The sequence below is a fragment of the Taudactylus pleione genome, unplaced genomic scaffold, assembly GCF_031769625.1.
Source record: "Taudactylus pleione unplaced genomic scaffold, aTauple2 ptg000387l, whole genome shotgun sequence".
Lineage (NCBI taxonomy): Eukaryota > Metazoa > Chordata > Amphibia > Anura > Myobatrachidae > Taudactylus > Taudactylus pleione.
In genome coordinates, this window is record NW_028284788.1 from 2,476,368 (window position 1) to 2,491,804 (window position 15,437).

Below are 15,437 nucleotides of genomic sequence, written 5' to 3' on the forward strand. Positions count from 1 at the left end.
AAAACAATATTAATACTTATAATTTATGACTAACTGTGTGACCAGCAAGGCAGCTGGTCATCATCATGTGCCCTATTGTTAAACTGGCCCTGTTTAGGTGGATAAATTGGTTATTTTGATAATTAAACAATGAAGTTTAATTTAGAAAACAGGATTCAAGTAAGTGGATCACTAAATATGCCCTTGAGGCTGTAGGACTTTAAATTCAGTAAACTAATCTCTCAATTTAGCGTCAAACAAAATGGGTACTCACTGAAGCCATATTTTGATCACTTGGTTGGCTGATATATATACACATAAATACTGATGGTAACAGGACAACTGAATAAATGACTTAAACATAACTGATCCAATTGCACTTATTATTATGCTGATTTCTCACCCTTTGATCCAGTAAATAATAGTTCTTCTGTAGCATCTACACAGAGCACAGGCTTTGTATGCCCCTCTGCTACAGCTATGCATTGCAGTGGGGCTGTTCTGGCACCTTTTAGTCCTCCTACAGGGCTAATCAAACCCCTGTAGAGCAGAAAATAAAAAAAGATTATTATAATCACAAAGCCAATAGCAAAAATACTTAATTAGGGCAGAGTTTTTCTATCAAACAAATACTTATTACAGTGACAAGTCTAATTTGTTAGATCTGCTTACTTAGTTGCCATGACAATAAATACATTTTTGATTGACTGAGTAATGCTGGGCATACACTATACAATTATCTGTCAGATATTTGTCCAATCTTGCTGGTTGGAATGAAAACCTGGAAATGTATGACAGCAAATGACATTTTACCATATGGTCCCAAACGCATAAAAATGGACAAAAACGATTGTTCAAATTGGTTAACTACGTTTGATTTAACAAATTTGTCTGAACAACCATTTTTGTCTGTTTTCACGTGTTCATGAGCAAATGGTCCATTATCATTTGATCTCATACATTACCAGGTTTTCATTCCAACCAGCCAGAATGGACAGAGGGCATGATTCAGAGGCGCTCGCTCTGAATCAGGGCGGGCTCTTGGTTTTTAAGTTGCGGCCTCTTGGCCGCTCACATAGCTGTGGGTTACCACCCACAGCTTATGCGAGCGGCCATGATGATGGTCGCGATGGTCAAGACCATCGTGACCAACGGGCTTGCGACGAGGCCCTTGTGGTAGGGTCTTGTGGCCGCAATCCCCAGAGAGCTTTCGGCTCTAACAGAGCCGGAAGTTCTCTCACTGACATCACTGGTGATGTCAGTGAGGCTGCCCACAAACGGCAGGCGTTTGCTTGGGAACACCTCCGTTTGTGAAGCCGGGGGGGCCATGCCTACAAAAGGGGTCGAGCTGTCGGTCAACATCAACAGCCGCCCCTTTTGTAGTGAGTCCGGGGGTCGCGCTTTTTGCGCTCGCTCTGGGGCTCGCGCTTGCGCACTGGCCCACCATCGACCCAGTTACGAGCACACAGCGCTTGCGATCGGGTCTGAATCAGGCCCAGATATCTGACAGATAATTGTATAATGTATGCCCAACATTGTACAGTGAAAAATATCCACAGTGATAATGGTTACTTACAGCTTTGGGGCCAACACTTTGCTCTTATGCCATGCATGAAACTGAAAGATAGTTTCAGCTTCCAGTTGCAACAAAAATATATTCATACATACACGACAAAAATATTTTTTCTTTTATAAAAAATAGATGGTAGATATAAGATATTTATTTTCTGGGCTGGTGCAGTAGCCCAATTCATTTTAACTGATAGCCTAAAGAAGAAACTTATTTATTTTTTTGCATTAATAAATGATAATAAGCTTCTTTGGCTCTCAGGGCCTGATTCAGACCCGCTCCCTAGGGTCGATGTTGGCCCAGTGCGCATGCGCATGACGGAGGCGGCTCCGTCGTGCGCATGCACGAGACCCGGATAGCGACGGGCAAGCCGTCGCTCCGGGTCTCGCTACAAAGGGGGCGTGCTGTTGATGTTGAGTGACAGCACGCCCCCTTTTGGTGGGCGGGCTGGGGGAGTGGTTTCCCAGACGGAGGCGTTCCCATGGGAACGCCTACCGTCTAGGGCCGGCCCCACTGACATCACAAGTAATGTCAGTGGGTGGACTTCTTGCTCTGTAAGAGCAAGAAGTCACTGGGACTTTCGGCAACGAGACCCTACCACAAGGGTCTCATCGCAAATCCGATGGTCGTGATGGTCTTGACCATCGCGACCATCATCCTGGCCGCTCACACTAGCTGTGGGCGGTCACCCACAGCTATGCGAGCGGCCGGGAGGCCGCTCTAAAAATACAATAGGCGGGCACTGATTCAGAGCGAGCGCTCTGAAAGAGTGTCCTGCTCTGAAACAGGCCCTCAGTGTTATCTCTATGCAAACGATACCCAAATTTAATGATCCTCTTCAGATTCTCACCATTTGTGCTGGCTCTTGTCACTGACTGTTTTTCTGCCATTTCATCTTGCTTGTCCTCTCATCACTTCAAACTTAATCTCTCAAAAAAGGGGCTAACAATATTTCCACTGGTCAACAGAAGTTATCTTTGTTGAAAACACAACAATTTTCTCCTCAAGCACCCAGCCTGGGTGTCATTCTTTACTCAGAACTGAATATTGCCAGAGCATGCCCATATCTCACATAAGACACTGCAAAAATGTTAATTCATGCACTCATCATCTCCTACATGGACTATTGCAGATACATCCTTACTCGTCTCCCCCTAACCAGACTTTTACTCCAACAGTCTATTTTGAATGCAGAGGCTAGACTGATTTTCTTTGCAACACATTCTACTGCTGTTGCTCCACTGTCAGTCCAACATAGGCTGCCTATACAGATGTGTCCTCCAGGTCCCGTGCAGCTCTGCTAGCATCTGAGCCTTTTTTTAACGAAAATGCGTCTTAGTCGCAATGTAATGCGACTAGGACTCACCAAGAGACACTTGCGACACATATCTGTAGGTGACTGAGTCTGTAAACGGAACATGGCGTGGTAGAAAAGCCACGGCAGCGCATTGCAGCATTTTTCGGATAGTGATTCAGAGACTCAGTCGCACACAGATATACAAGTGTCGCAAATTAAATTAATCAGCACAATCTCCTGGTGCGTGCTAGTTATATTGTATTGCAATTTGGACGCATTTTCTGCAAAAATTATGTCCAGCACCAGCAGAGTCTAATTGGACCTGGTGCACCGAGAAGCGCTCTTTGACACGACTGAAGCAAAGTTGTGCGAGGACACATCTATATCTTATCGAATCTAATAGAAAATACTAGTTGCTAAAATACAAGGCCTTAAACAAGACTAGACCAACATACATCTCTTCGCTTATTTTAAAATAACTCCCAATTTTACCTCTCCGCTCTGCAAGAGATCTGCATGTCTCATCCACATGCATTACCTGCTCCCATTCACCGTCATAGGATATGTTTGGTCTGCTCTGCACCCACTCTGCTGAATGCCCTTTCACACAAAAGACTTTCTTCTAGACCCAAACCTTCAAGCATTCCCTGAAAACTCACCTCTTTAGACAACCTTATCAAATTTTAGAACCACCCACATAACCTCCATAAGCTATTCTACCCAATTGTATCCTCTCTATACAGTCCACACATAGCTTTACATATCTGCTCTTTTTACACTTACACAATCCACTGACTCAAGGCCAACATTCCTGTGTGACCAGATCATACAGCCCACCAAGAACCTCTGCAATCTGTCTGGACCAATATGCAATATGTAGCACTTCTTGTGTATCAATGCCTATTTTCCTGTAGATTGTAAACTTCTGAGCAGGATTCTCTCACCTCTTTGTTTGTCTGTTATTACCCAACTAAATTTTTACTGTTTATATACGAGGTGTGGCTATTATATAACGAGACTGTACTTAAAAAAATAAACCAAATTGCGTGAGTTAAAAGGGACTGAGGGAGCATTGACCTTGGGCAATCCCAAAATGGTTTTGCAAGTTTCACCCCTCTCACACAGATAGTTTGCTTGTCACACAACGTTCAAAGAAGTTTTGTTCTTCCTGTGAGTCATAAAAATGCTTGATTCAAAAAGTAGAGCAACGTGTTCATTTTTAGTTAAACTGAACAAAACGCCCACCAAATCTTTCCGTATGCTAGCTGAGGCTTACAGGACAAAAAAGATTTAGTGATGAACATGAGGATAATGGCAGATAATGAGCTACAGCATGACTTGGCCAATAAAAAACAAAAATGCATCGGTGTGTGGATGGGGACTACATAGAAAGGGAACGAAGTTAAAATGTACTTAATATAATTAAACATAAATGATAGCATCAGTTTCGTTATTTTATAGCCTCATCTCATAACTTAAATAAAAAGAAATCCAGTCTATTCTTTATTTTAATGACACAGAACAGGTATCATGATATTGTTGAGATACTTGATAAATAGGATTGGGAACTGTCAGTGGGGTTATCACTGGCAGTAAACTTATTGATAGCAAAAAGCTTTCTTACCCTTTAAAAAATATATACTTTGGCTAGGCTCCCCCTTACTCCACAGTCGCATGTGCTGACAGAAATATTTTATTTATTATGGAATCACACTGGAGGGAGATTAAATCAGGAAGTGTAAGCAAAACATATCAAGGTTAAAGCTGGGTACACATTAGACCAGTGATGGCGAACCTTTTAGAGACCGAGTGCCCAAACTGCAACCCAAAACCCACTTATTTATTGCAAAGTGCCAACATGGCAATTTAACCTGAATACTGAGGTTTTCGTTTAGAAAAAACAACTCATACATTATACAACTTTTGTCATAAAAGAAAAACACAATAACCTAGTTTTCAATGATACAAACAACTTTTATCCCCAAATCATATAATGCCCCATAGTTGTGCCCCAGTTCATGTTCTGCAATATAGTTATTAATATATTATGCCCCATACACATTTATACAGGCCCATCCCTAGTTAACACACACACACACCACGCACTCATTGGGCCACAGCCCCCGCTCCATCCCTTCAACCCGCACTCACCAAATTGAATTGAAGAAAAATAAATAAATAGCGTGGCCTCCGGCCCCGCGGCACCCATAACCCGATACCACCAACATGATCCGGAGACAGATGTCACCTCCTGTGCTGCTTGCCTTCGCCTGTGCTGTGTAGGGTGCTGGCTGGATGTCTTTAGGCGCGCGGAGGGGAGCAGCTCAGCCCTGTGCTGTGCTGGGGAGATGCCACATACCCACAGAGAGGGCTCTGAGTGCCCCCGCTGGCATGCATGCCACAGGTTCGCCACCACTGCACTAGACAGTGGCGTAACTATGGAGGGTGCAGGGGGTGCGGGTGCTATGGGGCCCGGCAGCTTAAGGGGCCCGCCGGCCCAGCGATCGCACCCCCTGCACCCTCCATATGCCGGGCGCCCGCTGAGATTGTGTTACCAGCGGACGCCCGGCTCCTATTCAAACCCCCGACGGCAGCCGGAGCTCACTCCGTCTTCCGGGTCCTGCAGTGCACTATGGGAGTGACGTCATGACGTCACTCCCATAGTGCCGAGAGCAGGCGCCGGGGCGGACGGCGGCTTCACAGGAGCGGGGATAAGGTAAGTGGTTTTTGTGTGCGTGTGTGTGCGCGCGCGCGGGGGTAGGCAGCTACTGGGATCTCACTACTGGGGGCAGCTACAGGGGGCTCACTACTGGGGGCAGCTACAGGGGGCTCAATACTGGGGGCAGCTACTGGGGGCTCACTACTGGAGGCATTACAGGGGGCTCACTACTGGGGGCAGCTACAAGGGGCCCACTACTGGGGCATTGCAGGGGGCTCACTACTGGGGGCAACTACAGGGGGCTCACTACTGGGGGCATTACAGGGGGCTTACTACTGGAGGCACTGCGTAAGGGACACCATTACATTGGGCATTGCATAAGGGGCACCGTTACAGCGGGCATTGCATAAGGGGCACCATTACAGTGGGCATTTAATGTTTTAGGGGAACTACTGTGGTTATTGTGTAAGACCTAAGTTAGGGGGGCCCCTTAAAAATTTTGCTATGGGGCCCAAAAAGTTCTAGCAACACCGCACCCATGAGGGCTTTAGATGTGGCAACAGAGAAACTGCTGACCTGGGGTCTTGTCAGGACTTCCCTGGGGGAGTAGTAGTAGTGGTGAGGCGTGGCTTTGTCTTCTCATTTTGCAGATACCTACCTATGGTGCAAAATGGTGGCACAATCACGAGGAGGGCGGGTTGGGCACAGATACTGGAATCTAGTGCGAGTGTGAGATTTCAAGATTCATTTCCCAGCCAAGATTTAGTGGAGTCAGTGTGGAGATGGGCTGAACTCCACCCCCACCCTGTCAGTGAATTTAAAATGTAAACTGTTACAAACAAGAGGCTATTCATGTGCAAGATAAATGAGTTAACCTAGGCTAATTAAGAGGACAAGGGCTTGAATTTCCCCCTGCCAACTTGTGTATGTAAACTGTATATAATGGGCAGAAACTCTCCATGAAAATGTGATTGTTGTGTGCAACTGTGTTTTCCAAGAGTTATAATTGATAAATAAGTATCACTATTCCCAAATATTATTTTCTTTAAGAAGCCTGTACCAGCTGTATTCCTGTGATCTTCAGAAGAAAGCGATCACTTTCTTCTGTACCCCACGGCTGTCTTGTATTGTACCCACCACTGTGAATGTACTCTGCTACCCATAAGTCATGATCCAAAGTAAATAGTTAGGAAACTCCAGCCACAGTAGCGAGAACAGAGGTGCTGCATTAGCCAAATACACAACTCAAGAATCAAGTGGTTTAGGAGTCTGGAAGGCAGCAACTTTTCTCAGTCAACTGGGATATCACATTGTGTTGCGTTATTTAAATTCTAATTAGAACATTACCAAATATAACTGTAAACCCTTGAAGAGCCCATTCAGTACTGAAAATGTTGATATGAAATCTAATGAGATACTTTACTACACACATCAAATTTCCTTTATATAGAGGATACCACACACAGCCTCCAATCAAAAATCTGACGTATTTATACAAGATATTGAAACTTTTACATATAGAATTTTTGAATACTCATAGTAGGACGTTCCAAGAGAGTAGGCAGGTATGGTTAAGTGGTCATTTAAAGGGAACTTTTAAAATGAGGCAATTGTTTGATCCAATTAGGACATGGCAGAGACATATGGTACCCACTGAAAAGAGAAGCAGTACAGCATTTTTTGTTGAAAGAAAAAATAAGAGGCAGAAATATAGAACAAAGTCTAAAGTTTACAGAAAGTTCAGCAAGACACATGCACACAGAGGGTAATGCATAAGATTGTTTCAGTACCTGGAAACATCAGAGAAAGAGCAGTCACTCTCATCAGACCTATGAAGAAAGTGCAATGTTAGAAAGAGAGAGCAGGGAAATGTTACAAAGAAAGGGTAAATGAATATGATGAATGTGGTTGATAAGGCAAAATGGAAGTTTTAGGGGTAAAGTTTCTTACTTATCCAGCGCAGTCCCTGTGGTTTGGTTGCTTGTTAATCGGGAAAAAACATTTTTGTCATTACGAGGACGCAATGGAGGTGAAGAAGGGGGTGTCAAATGTGAGTCCGGAGCCCTAGGAAGAAATATGGGATGAAAGGACAAAATAGACTCTGCAAATTCACATATTTTCACATTCAAAATGTATATATATATATATATATATATAAAGAAAAGGAGAATAAAGGGCGCTTATAATTAAAATAGAAAGGACTTTTATATATAAAGAACACCAGTCAATACACTCTATTGAAGGATAATAGAAAATCTTAAAAATGATCAATCCAATATCAAGAAATGGAGTCCTTTTTTCACTTAGAGGAACTGTTGTTGAAAAACTCTTGTTTCTCCTTTTATAGGAATTGTAGATGCACTGTTCTTTTTCGGATAACCAATAACTTCTTTGCAGTTTTCACTGAAAGACACCCTCACATCAAAATACACCCGAAGAAGGGCCAAAATGGCCACTATCAGTAAATGAACAACACTTTCTTCTTTAAAAATGTATAATTTTAATAGCATAAAAGACCTTTATGTCTATAAAAAATCTTACATTCAACGAAAGCATACAGACAATGAAGAACCCTCAACTGGATAGAATTTAGAGGGCAGGGAAACCAAAGGTTTCACTTTTGGCCTATAATCTAATTTGGGAATAGGATTTTTCAAGAAATGTCTTTGGACTGTCAGACTACGAATAAATTTATTGAGATCAATAAAGAGATTAAACTTATCCACATGGAGATCGGGTGCAAATTTCAACCCCTTTTCTAATAACGAAATCTGCGGGAGAGAAAGTTCTTTCTGGGATAAGTTGATAATGCTGTTCGAGTACTTTCTTGTTGGAAATAATTGGCTCGCCTTTTTTGGGGGGAGTTTCCTCCCTCCTCTCTTTCCCCTCCTCCTAACCTTAAACCCCTCTTTACCCCTTGGGGGGAATCTAACCTCGTAAACAATTCTTCCCTCCTTTGCGTACTTGGAAATTTGACTTCCTTCTTTTCCCCTAAAAAATGATGGGATCGATACTCATTAGGAGAGGGAGATCTAAGTGGATCAAATCTGTTCCTTTGAATAGGATAACCAATATTATCTCTTCTAGACCAGGGGGACTGATTTGACGAATCTCTTCTTGGTCTAACTTTAATTTGTTGCCACTCAGACCTATGTCGATATCTGGACTGCCTTTGTGGCATTTGTTCCCAATTAGTGTCCCCATTATTAGATCTATTAGATATTACTTGTCCATTCATATTATCTCTTATATCTGAAGATGCCCAATTGTGTATATATATATATATATATATATATACACACATATATATATACATATTATAAGGACACTTATATTAAGGCTGAACAATAAAAAACAGCATTCTAACATAGAGAACTCCTGAGGGGGGGGGGGCATGGTGTTTAAAGGGCTACACCTCAAAAGCTATTATAGTTACCAAGCTGAAATTTGGCATGGATGGCTAGACGGGTCGCTCGGTGCTGCATGCCAAATTTCAGGGCAAAAAAATAAAAAGGATTTGGGAGTAATCTAAAGTTACAACTGTCAGATCGGGAGGCACATACAGCACACTATCATGGTGGCTCCCTATGCAGTGAGACAGAGGTGGAGAGAACCACCTACTGTATCTTACCATCTCAACTCATATTAAAGACCAGCTGCCACACACTGAATGGGCTAAGAGTGCTGTTTATTACAGGGTCCGGCACCAATAACCAGACACCGATTTCCAGCAGTATTATTGGCAAGTACATTAAGCGGCTTTTTGTATTAATAGGTGCTGGAATACTGTAACCATTTCAGTAACAAACTTGATTTCAAGGCTAACTTTGCAACATTTATATGGAACATTTGACCATTGTTTCCATTTCCTAAGCGGATGTATCTATATTGTGAAACACCAGGCTTACAACGGTGTCTTCATCTATTCACATTGTGGGATTGATTATCTCAATTGTAATTGGCTGCTGGAGCAAGAATTAAGCTATTCGTGCATATATTCATACTAAGGAATTTTTTAGAATCAAAAAATGATTTTCAACACTGCTGCTGTGGACATTTTATTTTACTTATTTTATATATTTTTTATTATATATCGGTATATCATATGTAGATTTGTATGTAGATTATGTTAATTAACAAATGTGATGTTCATTTACATACATTTTAGAACCATAAGTGTCAGAATACAATTACAGTATATGCTTAATAAATGTCATTCATTCATATTGTATATATGGGCATATTTTCTAATTATTTATGATTATTGTCTACCTAATCAGCGCTGTTTATTCCATATTGGACAGCTGCGTGGGGATAATTAATCCTATTGTGACTTTGTTCAGCGCCAGTGGCTATTTGGTTTAAGATATTTATTGCTGTCAGTTTTTTCTGACACTCTCAGTTAGAACCACTTTCTGCTGCTCTCTATTGGGGATTTTTGGGAAGGCACAAATCAGGGTATAGGTCGAATTTAGACTTGGGGTTTGTTTTATTAGGTAGTAGTTTAGGTAGCAAGTTACAGTTTTTAAACTATTACTTCACAATTCCGCCATTATACAGATAGGAAGCTTCAACTTGTTGCACAGCCTCAGTAGGTGCCTCCAGTACGGGGGTGTACTCAAAGTGGCTTCACCTGGGTGCACCAAGATGGCTGTCCTTTGCGGGCGGTAGTGGCGGTGGGACTCAGGGGAAGGAAACAGGTGTTAGATGCGGCCAGGACCCGGGTGAAGTAGCAGGCAATAGCTGTGGCTGTGCTGGCTGCAGGACCTGGGGAGGTAGCGGGCGTTTGTGGTGGTGTGGGTGGCAGTGGTCCGGGCTGCAGGATCCGGGGGAGGTAGCGGGCGTTAGTGGCAGACAGATGCATGCTCGGATCAGGAAGATCTGTGATGCCTGCATCTGTGTATAAATAAAACACAAAAGCACGGACAGGATCAGTGAGATTCGTCCGTGCTTCTGTGTTTAAAGAAAATTAAAACCTGGGTAAAAAAAAATGCGTGCCCCTCCCCCCCCACAAAAAAAAGAACAACTAACCCCAGGCTTTGGAGAACCAGCACTGGGCTCTGAGCCAGTCCTGGTTCTGGAAATAAAGGGAAAAAAATGTTTAGGGTCCCCCTGTATTATCCAGAACCAGTACCAAACTTTTTCTAGCGGGAGGATAATGCCACAGCCAGGGGAGTCCTTTCACTGGGTCCACCAGCCGAAGCATCACCCCTGACCGCTAATCAGCCCAGGCTGGGGATCCCTGGGGAGCTGGGGACCCCCCAATAAGGGGGTCCCCCCTTTCCAGGGCACTAGAGGCCCAGACTGATAACCCGGGCCTAGCCCCTGGCATCCCTGATCGGTGGGTGCCGGGTTAATTGTGTAGTGTGGTGCTTTGTCGATAGTAAAAATATTGTTTTTTGCTGTTGAACTGCAGGACCCAGCTAGCCTCCCCCACATGCTGGTACTTGGAGAACCACAAGTACCAGCATGCGGGGCATTACGGGCACGCTGGTACCTGTAGTTCCACAGCAAAATAAATATTAAAATAGACACAAAACACACACATCGTAGAAAGTTACATTTTATAAAAACATTCATGCACACACACATCATCTCACATACTCACCAAGTATCCCTGAAGCCATCATGTCCACTTCTCAAGCAGGAATCCATAGGGTACCTATAATAAAAAATCCATACTCCTATGCGTGGATCACGTCCTCTTCGTTCCATGTAGGCATCCCCGGGCTTGTCAAAAAAAAAAAAATGCAATGGCTGAGTGCTCAATGGCTGAGAGAGATGAGCCTTCCGCCTCTCAGCCAATGAACGGTTCCCACCATTGACTTCAACTTAAAGTTACTTCTGTGCCAATTTAAAAATTGGCGCCTCAGAGCCATTTTTGAATTTAAAGATGGCTGCCACAAGCCAATCACGGCTCACACCATCATAGCCCCGTCCCCTTGACTGCCTCATATAAGCCAGCACGAGGCAACGGCATGGCAGTCCGACGGCAGAGAGGCAGCAGAGAAGAGCTGTTGAAGAAAGAAGACGCTGAGGAAGTCCTAAATGGGCGGCGCCCTCCAGGTGAAGACACCGTGGAAGTCCTCGGGGAGGTTGCAGCCTTGTAAAAGAGTTTAAAGGCTGCCGCCCCCCAGGTGAAGGTGCAGGAAAATAAAATATTAAAACAATCGGTGTTCTTGTTTTTTTTTCATATTTCTTTTACAGGGGTACTATAGGTATCAGCAGGCCCTTAATTCCCCGCTTGCTGGTACTTGTGGTTCTCCAAGTACCAGCATGCGGGGAAGGCTTGCTGGGACCTGTAGTCCTACTGCAAAAGACAAAATTTTAATTTCATATACTTAACTTAACTTTCCAGGGGTGCCGGGGATATCTGGAGAGGAGGACCCCTTTATGGGGGGAATAGAAAACAATGATAAATGCTTGCGATCCACGCTACACCTGGCAGCTGATTACCTGCACAATATTCACCAATCACAAACAAATAGGTACATAAATAACAGGTGGTTAAGAGCGCTCTGGTTAAGGTGCAGATGCAATATATCTAATTTGTCCCATAAATGTGCAACAAGACGATTCAATAGTCTTATGTTTCAATAGTCACTTTTTTGCAGCTCAATTGTCGCATATGTTCCAATCACGATTCTTCTGCAAAGTTTAAAAACCTGGTCTCTCCACTTGGTTTTCACACCATTACCCCCTCAGTGTCAGTAAGCCATAAAAGACAAAAGTGGGGAAAGCAAATAGTGTAAAACCATTAACATTTACTAGGTTTTTATAGTGAAAATGACTCCTCCCCTCAATAAGGGGCTTAAATGATTTCTGGCTTATTTTCTATGTATATAGGTTCCGTATTTTCCTACTACTGTATATGTACTTCTGTGTCCCGGTATTTTTACCTCTTAAGATAATGTCTTGTGCTAGTAATTCGATTTGCTGTATGATTCAGATGCATTTGAGGGTAATAAGTTGCATAAAAGATGCACACGCTACCGAGTCACGCCATTCCATAACAGAATTCACACACATCACCAAGTGATTTATTTTTAATCTAGTAATGAAGATTCAAAAGAAGAAGAAAAAATAAAACTTGTCATCCATGATTCAAACCCCACCTCAAGGTGCAAGGCACAGACCTTACCCACTAGCCTACACACTCTAGCCATGTTGAGAGCTGCACCTGTCGTGTATGTGATGTGAAGTGTGAAAATTAAAGCAGGCAATGTGTACAATGTCAATAGCGGGCTCAGCATGTGGCAGCACTGAATAGAAGCGAATGATGGTGGGGGTGGTGGTGAGCCATACAATGAGCCCAATGGAGATGAATATTAATTGTGTGATGTGGGGGAGGTGGTGAAGGAACTTGGGTGGTCATACACAGAGAGGAAGGGAGAAGGGAAGTGCAAAGTAGTGTATTTTAAAGTATTGAACCTGACATGATCTCTATGAAAAACTTGCCCCCTGTTATGTGTATAATACAATGTCTACTGTATAGCAGAAATGCCAAGTGATGGGATGTCGAGAGAAATGTTTTGATGTTTTGAGTCTAAGGTCACAGGAGTGCCGTGTGACTTGGTAGCGCCGAGCATCTTTTATGCGTCTTTTTACCCTAAAATGCATCTTAATAGCACAAGCAGCTTCTGCTGATAAAAATGATATGCAGCATGCCTATGTTCTGTGAGCTAGTATGGGTGTATCTGCAAGCAAATCACTACGTTAAAGTGTTATAGTCACTATTAGTGTAACGTAACATGTCGTGTGCAGATACACCTGAACTGACTCACAGAATATACGCATGCTGCATATAATTTTACTCAGCAGAAGCTGCTTGTGCTATCAATCCGATTCGCTGTATGATTCAGATGCATTTGAAGGTAAAAGTCGTATAAAAGACGCTCGCGCTACTGAGTCATCATGTCTTAGTGACAGCCGTGCATACCTGTGACCCCTGTCTGAGTCCATGAGACAAATATATGTATATATATATATATATATATATATATTTTAACAGTACAGGACTCACACACATACTGTAATGTTATAATTTAATACTTTATTACACATTCTTCTACAGCCCTGATTCCATGACCAAAATGCTATACTATAGTGTACCCTGTCAGTCAATCAACGGGTGGTAATACAGAAAATGCATTGGAACGCTAATGCATGTGCTGTGTAGTTTAGGAAAAGTGACAGCTGGTGGACAAAAAATTGTATTACAAGATATGACTTTTTTCCAGTGCTACGTTCCGTTAAGAAACATTCTGTGTGGCACGACTCAAGGCTTCTGTGTGGCGCGAGAAGCATGGTGCGCTACATGGCTGTATGGAGCAACAAACTAGCTGGGCACATCTGTATATTAATGTGGCATCTATATCTATACAAATCATGGGATAGCCAAATATAGTATGTTTCCCTGAGGTGATGCTATACAGCAATTATACGAGTAATATACATAAATAAAAATATAAATATATACATAAATTATATCTCTCATGGAGATCTACCACAGGAGATAAAATTAAACTAAAATCATTTTATACAAGACAACAGTACTAATAATATATATAAAAGGTGAGCAAATGAAACCACATATTTAACATATATAAGACGTGGTATAGGAATATATAAGGGATACATAAAAAAAGGGGATCATGTATTTAAAAAGTATTTAAAAAGTGGTGGAAGAATAAAAGAATTATAAAACTCATAATAACCATAAATATTTCACAAGAACCACTTAAGTTCAAAATCTGAGTTTAGACCATAAGGCTCAAGAGTTTTGGCTTCGTATATATATCTCATTTTTGCTTTGGCCAGAAATGTTTCAACTCCTTTTGCCCTCCAACTGCCTTCCACTTTTTGATACCTTTTATGTATTTAATTCCTTTTGCTGAACTCTGGTGTTTCTCCAGAAAGTGTTTGGATAATGAATGGTTGGTGACACCTCTTCTAATGTTTCTTAGGTGTTCAGCCCATCTTTCTCTTAATTTCCTGGATGTTATTCCATATTGTAGTCCACAGTTGCGCTCTATAACATATATACAGTTTGTACTGTTGCACATTATAAACTCATTAATTTTAAAAGTTGTATCGTTTGAACTGGATTTGAATGTTTCTATTTTAGTTGATTGCTTAGTGTGTGTGGTACATACAATACAGGACCCACAACGGAGGAAACCTTTTGTCTTTATCCTTCCTGTTCTTTTTTTTTGGTTTAGCGCTTTTTACCAATTTGTTAGTAATATTAGGCGCTCTCCTATAAGTAAATGTAGATTATCTGGAACTATGTTTTTTAAAATTGTGTCTTGTTTCAACAAGTACCAATCTTATCTAAATAGATTTTCAACCTTATATTTATTATTATAAGGGGAAATAAATGAGATTATTGGTTTCTTAATTACGTTAGTATTTTTCTGGTTTTTATAGTCAATAAGGTAATCCGGAGGAATATTTCTTAACTCGTCGATAGTATTTTCTATTGATCCCTGATTATATCCCTTTACAATAAATTGTTGTTTTAAATTTTCTACCTGCTTATGAAAAATGTCTTCATTCGTGCAGTTTCTGCGGATTCTACGGATCTGTCCCTTCAGGATATTTTTGAGCCACCTGGGATGGTGGTGGCTGGTCATATTGATGTAAGAATTGCTATTCGTTGGTTTTTCATAGTTCCTAGTACTTAATTTGTCTTCTGTTTTGTAAATAATAAGATCTAAAAAATTAACTTCATTGAGATTAATGTTAAAAGATAAAGAGATGTTAAAATTATTGTCATTAAGATATTCACAAAACCGTTTACGATCATTCGCATTCCCTCCCCAGATAAAAAATATATCATCTATAAATCTTAACCAAACAAGTATTTTCTCTCTGTAGGGGTTGTTATTCCATATTCAAAGGTCCTCCCACCATCCCATAAATAAATTGGC

The 15,437-nt window shown here is 41.8% G+C and overlaps 1 protein-coding gene across 7 annotated transcripts in view; it reads right to left on the minus strand.

Annotated features, from left to right (window-relative positions):
- Window positions 1–15,437, minus strand: part of KIF21B (kinesin family member 21B) — a 299,791-nt gene that overhangs the window by 27,980 nt on the left and 256,374 nt on the right. For 4 of the 7 annotated variants that reach the window (XM_088445770.1, XM_088445766.1, XM_088445768.1 and 1 more), the window contains 3 exons: window positions 7,456–7,569; window positions 7,296–7,334; window positions 383–519 (listed from right to left, as the gene is read on the minus strand). In XM_088445770.1, coding sequence (XP_088301896.1) covers window positions 383–519; window positions 7,296–7,334; window positions 7,456–7,569 — 290 coding nt within the window. The remainder of the gene's footprint in view (window positions 1–382; window positions 520–7,295; window positions 7,335–7,455; window positions 7,570–15,437) is intronic. The other 3 variants (XM_088445771.1, XM_088445769.1, XM_088445767.1) reach the window with 1 other exon arrangement.